The sequence below is a fragment of the Plecotus auritus genome (assembly GCF_963455305.1).
Source record: "Plecotus auritus genome assembly, chromosome: 4".
NCBI classification, from domain to species: domain Eukaryota; kingdom Metazoa; phylum Chordata; class Mammalia; order Chiroptera; family Vespertilionidae; genus Plecotus; species Plecotus auritus.
In genome coordinates, this window is record NC_137775.1 from 87,603,298 (window position 1) to 87,625,542 (window position 22,245).

Genomic DNA, 22,245 nt, shown 5'->3' on the forward strand with positions numbered 1-22,245 from the left:
AGTGGGAGGGAGCGATGATGCAAAAGTCATCTAAAAACTGGGGCGGGGAAAGGCGACTACAGTCGGAAAGGCAAAGAAAGCTGCAAAAGTTGCAGCAGGAAACATTGCGAGGTCCGGTGGAAGCTCCCGATTCCCAGAGGGAAGGAACAAGTGGCATGGCAGCAGGACTTTTCCTTCTTTGATTCTGGAAGGTGCTAGACAAAAACATGGAACTAATTTTCCCGTCAGTGATTATAATCCTAGGTTGCGTTGCTCTTTTGTTATTCCTTCAATGGAATAACTTGAGCGGACCCCCCTGCATCAGCGGCTGGATTCCTTGGATTGGAGCTGCATTTGAGTTTGGGAAAGCCCCTCTAGAATTTATAGAGAAAGCAAGAATCAAGGTAAGAGGCCTTAGTAGGTGGGGTTACCGGAGAAGGTAATGTTATTTTTTTATTTTCTTTCATTGGATCTCGAGTTTAATGTTAGAACACGGGGAACATACCTGCTGCCCTCAATTTAACGATCTAGTCATTTATGAATTGCTCAACTAACAGCTATGTCTTATGCTTGTCTTTTAAAAACCAAATAGATTTTTATCAGTTATGAAGTACAATGCAGCTTGCAACTAACTGCCTTTTGGGAAGCAGACATTATGAGTGCTAATTACTTCATCATAAAAAAGTCCTTTGTATACATATTAAGTAAATGCTTCAGTAATTGGGGAAGACAAGTATAATTTCAATTTATGAAAACGCATATTAAATTAGTATCCAAATAGGAGTTAACACCAGTTTGTTGTAAAAAAAATTGCTTACAAACTTGGTCTTTACAAATTTTGCTGGTCCTGTATTTTCCACTGGTGTTATTACTTGACGATGATGAAACCCATTTTCACTGGAAACTAAGAAGTATAGTAATGGTTGTTGTCGTAGTTGTTTTTGTACTTTTTCAAATATAGTATATCTTGCAAAAAGAGTTTATAGAATACTGACAACTTTTTTATTTATTTCAACCAGTGCTTCACTGAACATTCTGGGGTGTGTGTGTGTTTGTGTATACATACATATATTTAGTGTGTGTGTGTGTGTGTTGCTTTTTGCACTTAGCTGATTGTTTCCTTAATAAATTCCTAAAAATGGAAGTGCCCAAAGAACATAACATTTACATTGCTTATGTTACCATTTTACCCTTGCAAAAGGATTTAACAGTATACATTTTTTCTTTTCTTTTAAGTGTAGGTAGGGGATTGCCTAGCTCCTCATTCCCTGGCCCACACAAGGAACCATAATTCTTGCTTGTCTAATAGATGCAAAACAGTATCTTTAAAAGAAATTTTCCTTTATCTTCTACTAGAGGCCCGGTGCACGACATTCTTGCACAGGTAGGGTCCCTAGGCCTGGCTGGAGATCAGGGTCAATCCCTGCCGGCCGAGGCCTCCCTCCCTCTGTTCCCCGCCACCCTCTGGTGGTCAGTGCATGTCATAGCGAGAGATCGAACTCCCAGTATCCCGGTTGAACTCCCGAGGGGACACTCTGCATATTAGCCTCATATATATACATATATATATATACATATATATACATATATATATATATATATATATACATACACATACACACATATACATACACATACACGTATATGTATATGTATATGTATATGTATATGTATATGTATATACACACACACATATATAGCCTTCGTTAAGAGTATGATTTTGATAATGTTTAGGGAATGTTTTTACAAGCTTGTCTGAAAAGGTCAATCAAGGTCACAAAGATTATTTTATTTTCTTCTAAAAAGTTTATAGTTTTGCATTTTGCATTTGGGGCTATAATCAACTTTGTATTAATTTTTGTGTATGTGGTGTAAGTAAGGGGTGAGGTTCATTTCCCCCCTGATCTGAATGTCCAGTTTTTCCAGTATCATTTCTTGAAGGACTTTCCTCATGGCATTGCCTTTGCAGCTTTTCATAAATTAGTTGACTGTATATGTGTAGTTCTATTTCTAGCTTTTCTATCCTATTCCATTGATTTATATGACCACTCCTTTATGAACATTGAATTGTCTTAAATACTGTGTTTTTATAGTAAGTCTTTAAATCAGGTCGTGAAATTTCTCTACATATTTTTTTATAATTGCCTTGACATTCAAGATTTACATTTGAATTTTAATATAAATTTTAAAATTTGCTTGTCAGTTTCTATTATAAAGACTGCTGGAATTATGATTGGAAGTTTGTTAAATCTGTAGAAAAATTAGGGGGGAATACACTTTTTAACAATATTAATTCTTCTAGTCTATGAATGCTGTATATCTCTCAATTTAGCTACTTAATTTCTTTCAGAAATAACATGTAGTTTTTTGCAATGAGGGCTTGCCTGTGATTGTTATTATTTGCTTGTGGATTTTATATTTTTGAGGCTATCCTATATAATAAAAGCCTACTATGCTAAATGTCCAGTCGACCAGTCAGCTGTTCAACCAATCAAAGCTGTTCAACCATTCAACCGCTCGCTATGACGTGCATTGACTGGTTGACCAGTCGCTATGATGTGTACTGACCACCAGGGGGCAGATGCTTCGACCAGTAGGTTAGCTTTCTGCTGGGGTCTGGCCTATTGGGACTGAGCGAGATGGGCCAGACATGCCCTGGAGCCCTCCCACGGTCCTCCCCGGCTGGCCAACCTCCCACATCCCTCCCCAGCCCCGATCATGCAACGGTGGGGTCACTCAACCTGGCCTGTGCCCTCTTGCAACCCGGGATCCCTCGGAGAATGTCAGAGAGCTGGTTTTGGCCTGATCCCGCAGGCCAGGCTGAGGGACCCCACTGGTGCACGAATTCATGCACTGGACCTCTAGTTATAGATAAAATTGTTTTCACTTTTGCTTTCTAATTGTATCCTGCTGGCACATAAAAAATGCAGGGTTTTGGGTTTTTTTAAATATTAACTTTGTGTCCTGTGACCTTGCTAAATTCACTTATTAGTTCCAGTAGTTATTTTGTAAAATTCTTAGGAGTTTTTATACATAAACAATATGTCCTGCAAAGAGATAAATTTATTTTCTCCCCCCTGCCATGATGTTTATGTGTTTTATTTCTTTTTCTTGCGTTATTACAATCAGTAGGAGCTCTAATATATTGTGGAATAAAAGTGATGAGAGTAGACAAGCTTCTCTTTTTCCTAATTTTAGGTTAAATGTTCGACATTTTACCATTAAATATGATGTTAACTATCAATTTTCCAAAGGTGCCTATTTCAGTTCTGACCTTCAGCCCATACCCAGAATTCACCAGGGAAATAAATAGTGAACTATTGTTTTTTCACTTCTGTACAATTCTCTCTTCTGTGGAGTTTTAGCCCATTTCGCTTTTATTGTATCTCCAGTTCTCTGATGCTTTTAAAAATATGATCTTTGGAATTTATTCACCTTTTTTAAATTGGCAGTAAGAACCTTGGCTCACCTGGTTTTACCACATCCTACAAAGAAATAAAACCTGCAAAGTATTCCCTGAAACATAGTTCACTTAAACAGTCACTTAATGATGGACATGTTTTTTCCCCTCATATTTTGCTATTATAAATAACTAGAGGCCCGGTGCATGAAATTCGTGCATGGGGGGGTGGGGGGCTGTACCTCAGCCCAGCCTGCACCCTCTCCAATCTGGGACCCCTTGAGGGATGTCCGACTGCCCGTTTAGGCCCGAACCCGGTGGGATCGAGCCTAAACGGGCAGCCGGACATCCCTCTCACAATCCAGGACTCCTGGCTCCCAACTGCTCGCCTGCCTGCCTTCCTGATTGCCTCCTAACCACTTCTGCCTGCCAGCCTGATCACCCCCTAAACACTCCCCTGCCAGCCTGATTGATGCCTAACTGCTCCCCTGCCAGCCTGATTGCCCCTAACTGCCCTCCCCTGCAGGTCTGGTCCCCTCCAACTGCTCTCCCCTGAGGCCTGGGTCCCTCCCAACTGCCTTTCCCTGCAGGCCTGGTCGCCCCCAACTTCCCTCCTTTTCTGCCGGCCTGGTCACCCCTAACTGCCCTCCCCTGCAGGCTTGATCGCCCCCAACTGCCCTCCCTTGCAGGCCTGGTCCCTCCCAACTGCCCTCCCCTGCTGGCCATCTTTTGGCAGCCATCTTGTGTCCACATGGGGGCAGGATCTTTGACCACATGGGGGCAGCCATCTTGTGTGTTGGGAGTGATGGTCAATCTGCATATTACTCTTTTATTAGATAGGATAGAGGCCTGGTGCATGGGTTGGGGCCAGCTGGTTTGCCCTGAAGGGTGTCCCGAATCAGGGTGGGGGTTCCCTTGAGGCGTGGGACAGCCTGGGCGAGGGGCCTGTGGTGGTTTGCAGGCTGGCCACACCCCCTGGTGACCCAAGAGGAGGCCCTGGTATCTGGGATTTATTTATCTTCTATAATTGAAACTTTGTAGCCTGGAGCGGAGCCAAGCCTTCTGCTTGTTCGGTGGCAGCAGCCATTTCTTTGGGATTTATGTATCTTCTATAATTGAAATTTTGTAGCCTTGAGTGGAGGCCTAGGCTGGCAAGGGCAGGTGGAAAGCTTGGCTTCCTCCATTGCAGGGGAAACCCAAGCCTCCCTCCTGCTCTCTGTGGCCGTAGCCATCTTGGTTGGGTTTATTTGCATATTCGTTCCTGATTGGCTTGTGGGCGTGGCTTGTGGGTGTAGCGGAGTGGTGGTTAATTTGCATATCACTCTTTTATTAGATAGGATGTAGCAATAAATGTCATTTCTGTGTGTACGGTATATCTATAAATTATCAGATTGAAAGTGTAAATATATTTGTAATTTAGAGTGAAGGAGGAAAACTTTTGAATGTTGTGAGCAGAGGAGTAATATGATCTGATTTAAATTTTAAAGGGTCACTTTGACAGCTATGTTAAAAACAGGGACCTAAAGATAAAAGAAGGAAAATAATTTGAAGGTTATTGCAATAATTCAAGCTTAAGGTTATGGCGATTTTGGCCATGGTGATAGCAGTGGCAGTTTGAGAAACAGCTGGGAACATTTTGAAGGTAGAAGCTACAAGATTTACTGGTTATTGAATGTGGTGTGTAAGAGAATGAGAAGGGCAAAGGCAACTCCAAGAAGTTTAGCTTGAGAAACTAGACAGTAGATTGCCATCAAATGAAATGGACAAGATTGCAAGAACTCATTGGAAGGAAAGTTCAGCTTTAGATTTGTAGAACTTTTGGATTTTGACATCCAAGTGGAGATGTTGAGATAAGCAGTTGGATAAATGAATTTGGAGTTCAGGAAAGAGGTCCAATTATGCATAGATTTAATCTCCTTGGCCTGTCTCCCATGGCTGTCATTCCCTTGCAATCGTTTTAACCTTTATTTCTATTTTCCATTTTGCATTCCTCACATTTCTATACTCTCTTTTCCTTAGGCCTTTTTGTGTGGGGTGTATAGCCTCACTTGTACTTCATGTAATTGTTTTCTTTTATTCAGAAATGTCTTTATTGTGTTTTTCTTTCCTGAGTTCCTTTATTTCCTAACTTTCCTCTTTTGTCTGGCTATTTTTTCCCTTGGTTTCTTATAATTCTGCTTTATTTTCTTTGCAACTGCAATTATTAGGTTAATTTTTACAAATCACAACAATAATTTTGCTTTTCAATTCTAATGTACTCTTTAGCAAAATACTTTCAGTGGGTTTCTTTATCAGGGTATTCTTGTCTTTCTTACAGTGCTGAATTTTTCCCTTTTGTTTAACCATATTTTAAAGAGTTGAGTTGTCTTTGACTAGCTGTCAACAAGAGGTTTTGGTTAGAAGTAGTTGCTTTCCAAGTTTCTCAGCTTAAGTTTTCTATCCTCTCTTGCTACAGTGAAAACATAGTGCCTCCTCGCATGCATGATCTATGGCTCCTGCCTTTCAGGACCTGCCCTTCCACACTTGAACTCTCACTGCCTTTCTCCCATAGCTGTTGCTACTAAGAGACAGGACTCTTGTCTTCTCAGGTGCCTCTTCACGTTTAGAAGATGCTGCTTCTGGAACCCTCTGAATAGCTTCTGTGTGATCCTTTGCTAGTTCCCTCAATATCCATGGCCTGCTTATTTTAGCCCATCGCAGAGTGGTTCTAGCTCTGAGCTTTGCCTTCTCCTAACCCTGAGTGTATATTTCTGAGCTTTTCAGTATTGAACTCTCTGGACACTCCTCATTTCTCCCCGCTATACTGTTGGAGCTTCCACTGCCAATTCTGCTGGTTTCAGGTCTGGTGGCTTTTGTAGTTTGTAGATTTTCTTCTTATTGTTTAGCTGAGTCTGTTGCTTGTGCATATGGTTGTGTCATTCTCCTTTTGGCTTTGTGTAGTTTCAGAAAGAAGTGGAAAAATTCAGAAAGAAGTTGCCACAATGTTGCTATCAAAATTAGAAGTCTGTCTTCTTTAAAATATAGTGGTGTTTTGTGGGTTTTTTTTTTTTTCAAATAGATTTATATTGTAAAGGCATAAACATGTCTAGTTTCCTAACCTCACGAATAGCTTTGGCCCCACTATCTTCTTTATATTAGTGTTTATGCTTCTTACACAATACATATTCCTGGTAGGGTTGAGGTAGTGATAGTGTATTTTTTTAACCCATTATGTTTTTCTGTTTTCCTTTAGTCCTGCTTTATATTCTTCAAAGTAACTTATTCAAAAAATAATTTTTAATTTTGTATTTCATCCTCCTATTATGTCTAGGCTACATTTTACATAGGTGAATTAAAAATAATTTTAGATGCCCTGGAGCATTCATCTTCTCTGTGGCAGGGGAATACATGAGAGGAAATGGGAAGCTAGCTCAAAAGTAAATATTAACATATTTGTTAATATTAACATAGTTGTTAAAGAAAAATATTTAGCTTGAAAGTCCCCAGTTAAGAGGTTGAAAAATCAATCGATAGGCTGAAAGAAAATATTTGCAAGCCACATATCTAACAAAGGACTAGTATATAGAATATATAAAGAACTCTCAACATTCCAGATTAAAGAAAAAACACAACGGTCCAATTTAAAAATGGGCAAATGTCAAGAACAAGCAATTTACTGAAGAGGACATACAGATGGCAAATGAGCACATAGAAAAATGTTCAACATCATTAGCAATTAGGGATATGTAAGTTAAAACCACAATAGAATATCACGAGACACCTATCAGAATGGCTAAATGAAAAATAAGGACAGCACCCAAATGCTAATAAGGATACAGAGAAGCTGGGTCATTCATACATTGCTGGTGGAAATACAAAATGTAAGATGGTAAAATTGCTGATGGAAATGCTGGTTCATATTCTGGGAACTTATCCTAGAGAAATGAAAGCCTGTGTTCACACAAAAACCTGTATGTGAATGTTTATAGTTACTCTGTTTGTAACGGTCTGAAGCTGAAAAGAACACAAACGTCCTTCAACAATGTTTAAACAAACTGTGGTACTTTCATACCATGGAATTCTACTCAAAATATAAAGGAATGAACTATTGATACATACACCAATATGGATGGATCTCAATTGAATTATGCCAGGTGGATAAAAAAGCCAATTCCAAAGTTCACCATACTATGATTCTATTTCTATAACATTGTTAAAATTCAGTACTCTATAGAGAGCAGATTAGTAGCTGCCAAGGGTTAAGGAGGAGTCGGGCGTGGGAGGGAAATGGGTGTGGCTATAAAAGGGACATATTTTCTTTATTTTATCAATGTCTGTAGCTTGGTTATGATACTGTACTATCACTTTGAGAGGTGTTAACACTAGGAGAAGCAGAGTGATGGGTACATGGGATCTCTGTTATTTCTTACACCTGCATGTTAGTCTACATTATCTCAAAATAAAAAGTTTAATGAAAAAAATACAAGCATCGCATCTACACATACTGCATGTGCTTGCCTTTACTTCGTAATACTCAGAGTGCTGACACTGCACAAAAACGAGAACAGAAGGAAGGCAAATAAGACAGAAAAACCTCATTGTCAACAGAATTTATAACACTGAACATGGCCATTTGCACTGTGCAGTCATTTTGCAATAAGTTACTTTAAATATTACTTGTCAGCAGTTGTCTCCACTACTCAGTGTGTTTGAACTTGGGTGTTTTACCCTGTGGCCTGGGTGCCAATATGTGTTACAAAAGGACACATTTCTAATGGAAATTTAAGGATTCTCTTTTGGACAAAGCTTTAACAAACAATGGAAATTACTCATCTTCTAAGTATTGACTAGCAAACAATTGTAGAGAGGGAATTTTGGAAAGAAGTGTAGATGCCAGTGTTGTAGGCAGTTCGATAGACATGAGCAGAGCAAGGAGGGTGGGCCAGGTTACAGAAGGTCAACAGGGTGGGAAGCCTAGGGTGCTTAGCAATGGGCAAACCTGAGAAAACAAGAACATTGCCCCCAGGGTAACCTTTCCTCCCCTAGCATATTACTGGTCATGTGGTAAGACCCCTCTGACTTTTCATATCTCTGGTCATGTGGTTGGGACCCTCCTCTGATCTTTTCTGCCCTAGCATGTTGCTAAGTCATGTGGGTCAGACCCCTTAGAGGGGGAATGAACAAAGGGTCTGGAGAATAGCCCTTTATGCATTGAGGACAATGAGGTTCTGACCCAAATCAGTTACATCTAGGCCTCAGTTGGGTTTTAGCTCCAGGCCCAGAAAAGCCGCCAAACCAGACAAGGGACCCTATGGCTGACCTCAGGACCAGCTGCATTGACTAATTACCCCTGCCTTGGCACCAGCCAATCTGCGGAAACCACAATTGGACACAGTGGTGGAAAGCTGATGATTGTTCTATTGGGATCCTCCCCTGAGATCTCCAGATAAATACCCTCTTGACCAGGGTCCAGTGGGACTCTCTCTATGGAGCATGCCCATGCCTTTCCCTGCCCCATTCCCTCAGGCACATTTTACTGAGCCCATTTCTTCTATGGCTCACTTCTACCTCTGTGACTTTCTCAATAAACTCTCTTATAGTTTGTCTTGGCTCTGAATTCTTTCTTAGTCAGAACTCCAGGTTGCTGAGCCAAGGTCCAGTCTGACTCCACCAGTCTAGCACCTGTTGCCATTTTTGCTGCTAACATATGGATCACTAGTGAATCTTCACTGTTTGGTGGCTCCATGATTATTAAGCCCTCAGTTGCCTGATAGTGTTCAACAGTGTATCAAATGTCTTTTCATGGAGGGTCTAGAAATGACTATAATATTGAAGTAGTAATGAGCATAAGTGGTATTCAGAGATAAAAGTAAGGGTGGTTGTTCTAACAATGTGTATGTTGGATGAAGTACGGTAAAGTCACTGTGGCCACAGGGGAAATGAAAATAATGATATATTTCCCCCCTAATAAAGTCATGGACTTCCTGGAATCAAACCCCTGGCTAGAGTATGTTTGTAGGCTACTTGGGATGATCTGATAGCAAGGGCAAAACTGATGATGTAGGAGAGAGAAGGAAGAAATGTAGGACAAAAAGAAGGTAAGAGAGCCTGGAAGGGGCGTTGGCATTTCGCCTTCCACCTGTGTTCACCAGAGGGAAGTATGGAGAATGGGGACAAATGTGTAAACTTTGCAGGATTTGGTGGTAAGAAGTTGAGAGTGCTCTTACTTGATTGCTTCTGTATTCCCAGTGACATACAAAGCAGGAACACTACCTCAGTGAAGAAGGTTGCGCAAGTTGTACAGGTAAAATAGTCATTTTGGAAAGTGAGAAAGTGAACACATTAGAGAACGTTGTAGGATTGCAAGACATTGTTGAATGACCATGAATTTATAGTAAAAGAAGTCAACAATTTTGTATATTTTTCTTGAATAAAGTTGAGCTACAGGTTACTTATAACCTACTGGATCTTGAAAACAATGTTCAAATATTACAGTATTTAGTAAAATTTCTAATAATTACTTCTAATTATTATTTTGCACTCCAAGAAAGGAAGATGCAACTAAGTAATTACATGGTCAGAAGGGAGGTTAAGTATTAGAGTTGGCCAAATCAGTCAAAATTTAGAATTAATTTCCATATATAATGATGATAATTTTTTTCTTGACTATAACTTCAGCATTGGGGTTCTTGAGGCATACTGTTTCTTAAACCTAACCCATGGCCCAGTAACTTAGTTATCAGAAATGCTTACTAATATGATCTGTATTTATGTGTGTTTTTCAGTATGGACCAATATTTACAGTCTTTGCTGTGGGAACTCGAATGACCTTTGTTACTGAAGAAGAGGGCATTGATGTGTTTCTAAAATCCAAAGAAGTAAATTTTGAACTTGCGGTGCAAGATCCCGTCTATCGTATAGGTAAAGAATATTCTCAGTTCATTTGAAATATAACATTGGAATCCACGAGTAGTTTTAGGTAACAGATACATCCTTAGTCCTATATCAATAATGATGAGGCTTCATTATTTTATTGTTTAGAGTAGGGATAGAAGGAGAAAAGAGTGTATGATGAGTTTGGTCATTGAAAAACAAAGTATCAGCAGCCTAATACAGTTAGATCTCAATTAGACATGTGAAAGAGATGAGGTTACCTCACTGATGTTTTCTTCGGAAAATATTTGGAATCTGTATCCTGTTACAGCTCCCACGATGTGGCTAACTGTTCTGCTACTGTGCATACAGTGTTCTTCAGGCTGTAGCTTTTGGCTTGATCACATCTTACTGCTCTGCTCCCTGAAAGTAGAATTCCACTGCTTATTAAGCCCTTTGCTAATGGCATTTCCTGACATAATCCATGGGGCTACTAAGGTAAGTGGTGCCCTTTCTCCAATTCTCTGTCCTCAGTGACCTCTGGATTGTACTGGTTAGTGTGTTCACAGGGTCACGGTCTCCTCTGTTTCTTCCCAGGTCACACATGTGCATGCTGAGCCCATTTGTCCTCCCAGGAATGCAGGGTTGGTTCATTTGGCATCTGATGCATTTTGCACCGTTGTTTTCACAATGTCTGTGCTTGCTTCTACTGACTATAGCTTTTTTCTCTTTGCTTCTTTCTTAGATTCCTTTTCATGTAGCCTCTCATGCATTTTTGTTTTTACCATTAAGACCAAAAAGTTGATTTTAAAAGCTCTCAGTGACCAGTAGAATGATTATTTTTTCATATTGCTTTTATGAAAATCACATGTTGTTTAAATTTTATGAGTATTTAGTACACTTCTTGATATTTGGACTATGGAATTTCAGATCAAAGAATATAAATATTTTGAAATTTTTTGATCTATAAAGCCACATATCCTTCAGAAATATATACCAAAACACCTGTCAGATACATGAAAGTGATCAAGAGTTTATACCTGTCCCTCCCTTCCTGGTGGCTTTCATGTTTAAATATTTTTATTCAATAGAGGAAGTATGTTAATATTTACTTTTGAGCCAGCTTCCAATTTCCTCTCATGTATTCCCCTATTACAGAGAAGATGAATGCTTCAGGGTATCTAAAAACTATTTTTAATTACCTATATAAAATGTGACCTATACATAATAGGATGATGAAATAAAAAACTAAAAATTATTTTTTGAAAAGTTACTTTGAAGAAAATAAAATAGGATTAAAGAAAAATATAAAGGAATAGTTCATTAAAAACACTCACTTATACTCTCACTACCTCAACCACACCAGGAGTGTGTATTGTGGAAGGAGCATGAACGCTAATATAAAGGAAACAGTGGAGCAAAAGCAATTCATGGGGCGAGGAAAGGATTCCTGGTGGAAGTAATATTCAAGAAGATGTTTGAAAGAGGAATAATAGAAATTAGCAGGAGAAACTTAGGTCTTGTAGGTATGAGTGCATGGGGGTGGGAGTGAGGTTGGTCAAGTAGAGAATGTTCTGAGCAGATCGAACAGCTCATGAAAATGCTGGGCTATATAAAACTGTGTTTTCAATATACTTGAAATGTATATTTGGAGGGGGAAATATCACCAGAGAGTCCAAAAGTTGGCAGAAAGCCAATGAAAGGTTGAAGCATGAAAATAATATCATTAGAATTGTATTTCCCAGAGGCCCACTTATAGATTATACCTTAGAGTAAATTACCCTACAGACTATTTTACAATATAGGTTGACTCTTTACCTGGTTTTATTCCCAGGAGGTTATTTTATGTTTTTGGTGAACTTTGGCTATATTCCCTACTGATCAAATAATAGAAGTACTGGTATATTGACTGCATCAAGGAGTTGTTGCTTCTTTTAAAAATAGTTTTCTTGTTTATAGCATCAATTCCAAAGAATGTCTTTTTAACACTGCATGAAAAACTTTATATCATGATGAAAGGGAAAATGGGGACTTTCAACCTATGTCAATTCACTGGACAACTAACTGAAGAATTACAGGAACAACTGGAGAACTTAGGCACTCATGGGACAAGGGACCTGAACATCTTAGTAAGGTAAATAGACGAACTGGTATTAGTTCATCTTGCTTTTTTGGAATAAAACATCTTAAGCCTATACATTGGACTTCAGAAATTATCTGGTGGATCAATAAAGTCTACCTAACTAGCAATTAAGAGATTATGTTAATATTTTAAATTCTAATTAATGGGCAGGTTTCAGTTGAGTACTCCACTTTTATGGTGAGCAAATAAGTCAACACATTTTAATACATGTACAGTAATTTCTCCTTAGTCATTCCATATAATTGTATATGCTCTGTATGGACTTACCTCTTACAATTGTCATGCATCCATCAGATTTTTGATAAAACATTCAGTGCAATTTGTGATTATTATAGCAAGTGGATGTTGAAAGGACAAGGGAGAGGATTGAATCATCAAGTAGAGCAGTGTTTCGCAATGTGGGGCACACGCCCCACTGGGGGGCAATTTGGTTTTTAAGGGGGGCAATTCGAGAATGAGTTATTAACAGTGAATTTTTGCATTTCTTATGGTTCTAAGTGCTTCATACAGTATATAAATATATATTGACATATTTATACATTTCAGTTCTCTATTATATGTTTTGAAACTTTGCTATTTTTTCATATCACTTCATATTATTATTTTTAAACAATTTTTTTAGTGATTTCTTCCTCAGTACTTCAGCTGTCTTTTTGTTCTTTTATTTTTCTCTTTCATGGATGCCATGTTCTTTGGAAGTTTGTTCAGACCAAGTTAATGGCCTTTTAGGCTCTCTCCACTTGAACAGGAGTTCACTTTTTGAATAATAATAATCATATGTCACGGAGGGGGGGGGGCATCAGGATTTTAGAGATGCTTAGGTGGGGCATGGCCAAAAAATGGTTGGGAATCACTGAAGTAGAGGGTCCAGGAGATGGTGTGAGACATGAAAAGTTTACTGAGGCAAAGTCAACAGAGGCCTCACCCCAGATGCCTCCTGGAGGGGAGGTGCTGAAAGGCGGATGAGATAGGAAAACACGTCAGCCATGTTCTGAAGCTTTCTGGCGAATGGAAGGTCTGGGCATGGGAACCAGGAGAGAAATTTCCCATGTACACAAGGAGATATAGGAAATTGAAGTTACCTTGGGCACTTTTCCATCTAAGTGGGATACTGGGATGCTGAAGGCAGGATTCAATAGTTCAGACTCATAAAACAGAACAACACTTAATATTTTGTTAGTGGTTAGAAAGAGAGAGAAAAAAAGGAACAAAGACAACCATCCAACCAAACTTTTGGCATGCCCCAAATGTACAACAAAACAGCAAATTCTCAGCTATCTTTGAAACTTTGGAGAAAATAAATAAAAATGAAATTAACAGTACTCAGTGTTACCACTCTAGGGCATATTAACAATCATTGATATTCTTTTACTTAAGTATGCTACAGTAATAATTTTGTTCACTTATGGTAAAACTTAATGATACATACTATATTTCAATATAGAATAGTTCACATTTGTAGGATCCTGTAGACATTAGGAAATTTGATGACTAATATCTCCCTTGATTCTTTGATTATATTTGCTGTTATCTAAAGGCATGGACTATATCTTAGTTATTATCTGTTAAATAAATGATTTTTAAAATTGCATTGAATCAATTTATTTCTGTGCATCTAACATTTGTCAGAATCTAAGAATGCTTGCTTAGAAAGCATTTTAAAATCTTCAGATAAATAAGACTATAATTTCAGTTACTCTTGTCATATTTTTTTTAAATGTTTTTGTTGATTTTAGATAGAGGAAGGGAAAGGAAAAGAGATATAGAAACATCAGTAATGAGAGAGATTCGTTGATTAGCTGCCTCCTACACAACCCCTACTGGGGATGGAGCCCCAAGCCCCAGCATGTGCCCTGACTAGGAATTGAGCCTTGACCTCCTAGTTCATGGGTCAATACTTAGCCGCTAAGACACACCGGCTGGACACCCCTGAGTCATCTTGACAACAATATGCAAATATTGAAACCTGTTAAGGGTAGCTTTTCCCCCAAAAAATCTATCATGTATTATTTTCTACTCCTTATATATAGCTGTTAAATAATGCCCTCTTTTGTATTTTGACTTTACATTCTCCTGGTCATTGGGTCTGACTTTACATGCTTCTCTTTTTATAGGCATCTCCTTTATCCAGTCAGTGTAAATATGCTCTTTAAAAAAGGTTTGTTTCCCACAAACAAGAGGAAAATCATGGAGTTCTATCAGCATTTTCAAACTTATGATGAAGGTTTTGAACATGGGTCCCAGATGCCAGAATGTCTTCTAAGGTAGAAGTTGTTTCCTATAATTAATTCATTGGCCAAGCTCCTCCCAGCAATTCAAACGTCTCTCATTTCTCTGTTCAAAGTAGATATAACAGTTTAGTAGAAAAGAAATAACTGTTTTTTATGACTGGCTTGTTTTTGAAGGAGAAACAGAGAGATATGCATGTTTTCTTCTTTAATTTCGAGGAGCAAATCCTTGAAAGGGAAGGAGAGGGAGAGAGAGGAAGGGAAAGGAAATGAATATGAATGTGAATATTAGAATGAAGTGAAGAATTTATTTGAGGCTTATCCCATTTACAGTTTATAATCACACACATTGCTACAGTTTGGACCTGTATTAAACTGTCCAGTGTGTCTAGTCTCAGAATCAGACATTGTCATCCTCATTCTCTCTGAGGCAAAAGTAGGTGTGGTTAAATGCATTTCTCAAAGTGGCTCAGATAAATATTTATAAAATGGCTCGAATACAAAGTAGCTCATGATTTTTTTATCTCTTGGCAATTGGTTTACAGTGGTCAATGGTCAGAAAGATTAAAAACACATAGCCAGTTTGCTTTACCTGGTTTAATACAGCAATGGGTCCCTGTACTAGCTTTTCATTCTTCTGTAAGTGACAACAGCCAGAGTAAAAGTATTTTACTCTGAGTTCTGTTTTCTTGTTCAGTGCCAGTCCTATAGTAATTCAAACATATATCTATAAAAAACACTCAAGTTGTCCCTTACCATTTTCCTTATGGACTAGTAAGTCTGAGGGTAGACCTCTCATGAAATTCTAGCTGAAGATGAAAAATTTGAAGAAATAATTCTATAGACATCCCCCATTTCTTACTGTGACCTATTACTTCTAAAGTGCTTTCAAATTAATTTATACACATTTTTTTTCTCTCACCTAGAAACTGGTCAAAATCCAAAAGGTGGTTTCTAGCATTTTTTGAGAAAAACATCCCAGATATAAAAACAAAAAAATCTGAAAAAGATAATTCCATGGTAAGTAGACCTTATCTTTTTCTTTCTTCCCTAAAATACATGAGATGAAGACAATGAGGCTTTTAAAATCATAGCCACTCTAACTCCCTATTTGAATCAAGACAAATTTTGAACTTTGCTGATGCTCATTCATTGTTTAAGACTTTGGAACAGAATTCAGTGTGAACAGTCACAAGCAGTTTAACTTCATCTTTGTATGTATTGCTTCTGTTTTCCTCGAGAAGTTTCCTGTTTTGATACCCACATTTTTTAATGTGGGCTAAGAAGAAAATAAATGATTCTGTTGTGTTCTGCATAAGTGGATTTCAATGGCCTACTTAAGCAAAGGACTAAAAGAAGTTTTTTGTTTTTGTTTTTCAAATATTCTACACCCATTTTATTATGTTAGAAATATCAAATGTGGTGATTTCTTCCATGTGTCTAAATGTATATTGAACGAGTATTTCCATTTACAGAATGGCATACCAAAATAACGAAATACATCTGTAGGATTTTTCATGAGATATAAACTTTGTGTTATAATAGCTTCCATTGTAAGTATGATAGAAACCAGCTTTAAATGAAATTTATACCTAAACTATTTTCAGTTCTGCTAATCCATTGTTACAAATAACAATAAGACACTACTGACGTTTATGGGTTGCATACTCCATGCCAGGCACAGTGTTACACATTCACAGATTCATTTATCATTTATTTTCCACAACTTTCATACCCAGAAAACTGGGGGTTATTAAAACCAGAAAGCTGGGGATTAGAGTGGTTAACCACTTTTGAAACATTACGTGCCTTAGTAAGTAACTGCAACTGTCTCTAATTATATATTTTTTATAGTGATTTAATAGTTATTTTCTGTATTGTAGGATCTGAAGCAAAACTACTACATATGGTACAAAGCAGTTCTCCTAATCCCTAATCCTTGAGAATTATGAGTTGTGCCTCTAAGGGGCCAGTAGAGTATAGCAGCTAAGAGTGTGGGCTCTGGAGCCAGTGCCAAGCTCACAGGGTCTGTATCCCAGCCCACCACCTAGAAGATATATGTCCCTGGCAAAGTCCCCTAACTTAATCGTACTTCAGTTGACTCAAATGTAAAATGGTGAAGATAGTATTTATGTCCTGGAGTTGGGTGAGGATTGAATGGATAAAATACTTATAAAGCATTTGAAATGGTATTTGCCTTAGCAAGCAATGACTAGACAGTAGCTATCATTATTTCCATCACCTATGCCTGAGTTACTTAAGGCTCAAAGTGCACAAGTAATTTAATAAAAATGCTCTAGTGTCTGAATTCCTTCCTCATGCTGGGGAATAGGCATAGGCAAACCTGGGGACACCTTTCTATGAGCAAAATACCCTTAGGATATTTGTGCCATGACCTGAGAGTAACCATAATAGGTAACCTTGGGTGAGGCTGTAATCTGACCCAGAACCATTCAGGCAAACATCAGTTTTCCACAGGGTTTCAGAGAATGATGGTATTTACAGTACACTGGCCCTGCAGTTTTCTCTCTCATGGGGCATAGCCTGAGAATCTGCATGGCGAATGGCAGTAATGTTTTCTCCTGAATGCTCCAGAGAGCTGTGTTTCTTTTTCAAAGAGTAGAGGGTTTTGTGTGTGTGTGTGTGTGTGTGTGTGTGTGTGTGTGTTTAAAGTAACATTTCTCAAAATGGCAAGTCATTTAATCCTTACCACAATCCTATGATCATTTTATAGATGAAACTGGGACACAGAGAGTTTAATTTGTCTGGGGTTACCCAATTCTTAAATAACAGCCAAGTTCTAGTTTCTCATGAAAGAATCATGGAGGTTGTCACTTCATCCTCTCAAGTAAGAACCTGAACAAACTGAAAAATCAACAACTCTTGGATCCACCAGAGAGGGAGGATACAGGGCAAACCATTGGCCTCAAGAATGGAGAGAACAGTAGGCAAATACCTGATTTTTTTGTTAAGGATTTTTGCTCTATGTTTAGCTGTGGGGGCACCGCTCATCCCAGTCAGCCGATGGGAGCACACTGACCACCAGGGGGCAGCTCCTGCAATGAGCATCTGCCCCCTGATAGTCAGTGCACGTCATAGCATTTGGTAGACCAGTCGTTCTGGTCGTTCCACCATTCGGTCCATGGGCTTTTATTATATAGGATAAGATAGGATAGGATAGAATAATGTCTTTGGTTTTGGTATTAGTGTCATGTTGGCCTTGTAAAATGAGTTAGGACGTGCTCCCTCTATTACTATACTCTGAACGAGAATTACTATAAGTTCATTTTAAAATGTTTGGTAAAAAGCCTGGTGCTTTCTGTTTTGGAAAGTTATTAATTATGGACTTAATTTCTTTAATAGATGTGGTCCTGTTTAGATCATCTGTTTCTTTTTGTGAGAGCTTTGGCAGATTGTGTCATTCAAGGGAGTTGTCCATTTCATCTAGGTTATCATATTTGTGGGCAAAGAGTTGTTGAAAGTATCCCTTTATTATATACTAGAGGCCTGTTGCAGGAAGATTCCTGCAAGAATAGGGCTTCCTTGGGCCTATTCCTGCAAGAATAGGGCTTCCGCTGCCTCGCTCCCTCCCGTCTCCGCTGCCTCACTTCCTCCCATCTCTGCTGCCTCACTCCCTTCTCCGCTGCTTTGCTCCCTTCTGCAGCACTTGGCTTCCTTCTACGCTGTCTTCAGTCTTCGCTCCGCGCCTGCGTATGCAAATTAACCGCCATCTTTTTATTTTTTTTATTGGTTTTTTACAGAGAGGAAGGGAGAGGGAGAGAGAGTTAGAAACATTGATGAGAGAGAAACATCAATCAGCTGCCTCCTGCACACCCCCTACTGGGGATGTGCCCTCAACCAAGGTAGATGTCCTTGACTGGAATTGAACCTGGGACCCTTGAGTCCACAGGCCGATGCTCTATCCACTGAGCCAAACCGGTTAGGGCTAACCGCCACTTTTGTTGGGTTAATTTGCATACTCGCTCTTGATTGGCTGGTGGGCGTAGCAGAGGGACAGTCAATTTGCATGTTTCTCTTTATTAGTGTAGATATTTTTAATTTTTAAATGTTTTTTAAATTGATTTCAGATAGAGGAAGGAAGATAGAGAGAGAGATAGAAACGTCAATGATGAGAGACAACCACTGATCAGTTGCCTCTTGCACACCTCCTACTGGGGATCAAGCTTGCAACCTGGGCATGTGCCCTGACTGGGAATTGAACTGTGACCTCCTGGTTCATGAGTTGATGCTCAACCACTGGGCAACACCGGCCGGGCCCTTTATTATCTTTTTAATTTTCATGGGCTTTATAATGATGTCCTCTCTTTAATTTCTGATCTTAGTAATTTGTGTTCTCTCTCTCTATTTTTTTCTGTTAACGTGGCTAGAAGCTTGTTGACTTTATTGATCTTTTTAAAGAACCAGTTTTTGATCTCATTAATATTTTGCTATTGATTTCTTGATTTTAGTTTCATTGATTGCTCAAATTCTTTTTTCTTCTGCCTACTTTGGGTTTAATTTGTTTCTCTTTCAGTTTCCTAAGGTGGAAACTTGGTTTATTGAGTTTAAAGCTTTCTTCTTTTCTAATATGTCCATCAATGCTATCAATTTCCTTCTAAGCAATCCACATGGAGCAGGGTGAGAGGGGGAGGGGAGGGAGGAACCTTTTTTCTGCCAAGGGTAATTTGGATATTTATAACATCAGTCACAGGCCATACAAAATTATCAACTTAAAAATTAGCCTGCTGTATTTGGTCAAACATTTAATTAACTCATCCCTAATGCCTTGACAGGGCCAGACCAAATGATTTCACGGGCCTTATATGGCCCATGGGCCTGACGTTCCCCACCCCTGTTATAGAGTATTTTTGCTGTCCTAAAAATCCTCTGTGCTCTGTCTATTCATTATTGGCCATAAAACAGCTTAACAAATTTGAAAGAATAGAAATCATACCTACTTTCAGAACACAATGTAATTAAACTAGAAATCAGTAACAGAAAGGAAAATCCCAAAATATAAGGAGTAAAACAACACACTTTTAAATAATTCATGGGTTAAAGAGGAAAAATTGGGAGACATTAAAAATATTTTGAAACAAATGAAAATGAAAACTAAGCCTACCAGATTTGGGGATGTAGCAAAAGCAGTGCTTAAGGCAGCTTTACTCATAATTGTCAAAACTTGGAAGGAACCAAGATACCCTTCAGTGTGTGATGGATTATAATGAAAGATATATGTCATTATAGATTTCTCCATACCCATAGAGTGTACAATACTAAGAGTGAACCCTAAAGTAAACTATGGACTTTAGGTAATTATGATGTGTCAATGCTGGTTCATCCTTGGTGAGAAATGTAATTTACTGCTGAGTGATGTTGATAATTGGGAAGGCTGCGCATGTGTGGGGTAAGGGTTATAAGGAAATCCCTGTACCTTCCTGTCAATTTTATTGTAAATCTAAAAAAAAAAATAAAGTCTTAAAAAAAAACTAAGGCAGATTTTGAAGCAATAGAGTAAGGGAGCTGAGCTCCAGAGTCCCTACTCCTAATCACTGAACAAAAAGTAAGTATGTAAATCCCTTAGCATGCCTCAAACTGCAAACCTGGGAATGGCAGAAATAATACCTTTTGGATAAAAGAAAAATGTGTGGTCTTTTGTTTATCAACATCAGTCTTTATCACATAGCTGTGGTTTGACAATACTTATTTCTTTCAACAGACACTAATGCAGGTGCTGTTGGATATCATAGAGACGGAAACAAATGAGCAAAGTCCAAACTACGGGCTTCTACTCCTTTGGGCTTCTTTGTCCAATGCCGTCCCTGTAAGTGTGTCAGTAAAGTAAGGGCTGTGTTTCCGTCTATGCACTTTCAATGTTCCCTTCCTTTCCCACCCACCCTCCCTCCCTCCCTCCCTCCCTCCCTCCCTCCCTCCCTCCTTCCCTTCCTTTCCGTATGGGAAAGAAAAAGACTGCAGTGGAGTTGTCTGTGAGATAGAAAAATAAGACTGAATATCTAATGAAGTCTGATAAGATCACAGAGGAGGCAAAGTGTAGATCTATGGGAATTCCGTGTCTGAAGTGCAGCATGTCACAGGCTAAGGAAGAAGCTTGCACTCTGGGTCAGCTATGACACCTGCTTATGGAGCACTTCTCTGTCGGGCAGTGTGCTTAGCATTGGTGCTGCAGAGATGAAAAAGGCTTGACCCTTAGCTTTTGTTGGGGAGTGAGTGGGTCAACAGATAGTTTAGATAGAATTGCACTTGAATCCAGGTATCCCCAGTCACAGCTATAGAATCTCACGAGGTAATTTCAACTCTGAGCTTCCATTTCCTTCTCTGTAAAAAGGGGATAAGGAAACTCCTAGTGAGGTCCTAGGACTTGGGTACTTATTAATAGTAACTCTCATTTCTCTGCAAGGTTGTTGTTGAGGATTCAAGATAAGCCCATCTGGTACCTGGTGAATATGAGTTCTTTGTCTTCCCCATCCCCGTCTCCTTCTGTGCACCTCCTGTTTGCATTACCTGCCATCTTGGTCCTTTAAGCTTCCCTATAAATGAAGCTGGTGGCACTGGAATGCACAATATTTCTGAAGAGAGCGGAGACTGTGTAACTAATTTTTTAAAGCTCTTATGAACTAGATTAAAGCCATGAGCTTTGTCTGCCTCCTCAGGTTCGATACTGGCTTCCTGTGTTGGGAGGATTTCACATTAACCTAAGTTGCACTTATATTATCTGAGAAATTAAAGGGTGACCTTTTATAGACACTTAATTTTTTCCTTAACAGGAACATTCAGATCATCTATAATGATAAATGTGGTCATTTTTCTTCTTTTTCTTCAAACAAAGAGAAATAAGATATGTTAAGTATTATTTATATCTTCTTCCTCTTATGAAGGTCAAGACTATTAAAGGCTTTCTAACTACTGACATTCTAGTTTCCTTTAACCTGCTTCAAAACTCATTGGGTAAAGAGCAGAAATAGAAATTTCAGCCTCTCTGCCCAAATGTGTGTCAACCACTAGAATATATAAAATAGTTTAATTAATCTTTTCCCCTTCTTTGTGTACCAAGAATATTAATCTTTGATTTTTCCTTACATAATTTTCTTGGAAGCTGATGAAGCAATAGCAAAATTAAAAAGGAAACATGAAAACAACTCCCAAAGCAGCAACAATACAGCCACTCCTGTCACAGGATTGATTTTCAAGATCCCATTAGAACAGTCCCCTGGAGGACAGGGACACAAAGCCCCATTGATCTGACTCGGGGGAAGTCAGCGCATTGGAATTTGTTCCTGGCACTGGTCTGAAAGAATTTAAATCCTTAATTTCAGAAAGGAAGTGTCTGATGATTGTTCAAAGTTCCATCTTGCTGGCTGTTGTTGGCACTTCCAAGGGGCAGCTGGTGTGTAGGCAGAGACCCTGGAAGGCTTTAGGTCAGGTCCAAAGCCAAATCCCAGTGCTGGGTGACAGCCGGTGAATTGTTTAACCTCTCTGAGCCTCAGTGTCCTCATCTGTAATATAGATTTAATGATATCTCCCTCATAGGGTTGTTGTAAGGATTATATTGGTAATAAATGGAAATAGCTAACTGTCCATGGCACAAGATAGGTGCTCAATAAATGTTAGCTTTGTTCACTTAT

The 22,245-nt window shown here is 38.8% G+C and overlaps 1 protein-coding gene across 1 annotated transcript in view; it reads left to right on the forward strand.

Moving 5' to 3' along the window:
• Nucleotides 1-54: 54 nt before the first annotated feature.
• CYP39A1 (cytochrome P450 family 39 subfamily A member 1) overlaps nucleotides 55-22,245 on the forward strand; it is an 84,285-nt gene continuing 62,094 nt past the window's right edge. The window contains exons 1-6 of the mRNA XM_080665567.1: nucleotides 55-383; nucleotides 10,144-10,279; nucleotides 12,191-12,365; nucleotides 14,489-14,638; nucleotides 15,529-15,622; nucleotides 20,322-20,426. Coding sequence (XP_080521693.1) covers nucleotides 207-383; nucleotides 10,144-10,279; nucleotides 12,191-12,365; nucleotides 14,489-14,638; nucleotides 15,529-15,622; nucleotides 20,322-20,426 — 837 coding nt within the window. The 5' untranslated portion in view covers nucleotides 55-206. The remainder of the gene's footprint in view (nucleotides 384-10,143; nucleotides 10,280-12,190; nucleotides 12,366-14,488; nucleotides 14,639-15,528; nucleotides 15,623-20,321; nucleotides 20,427-22,245) is intronic.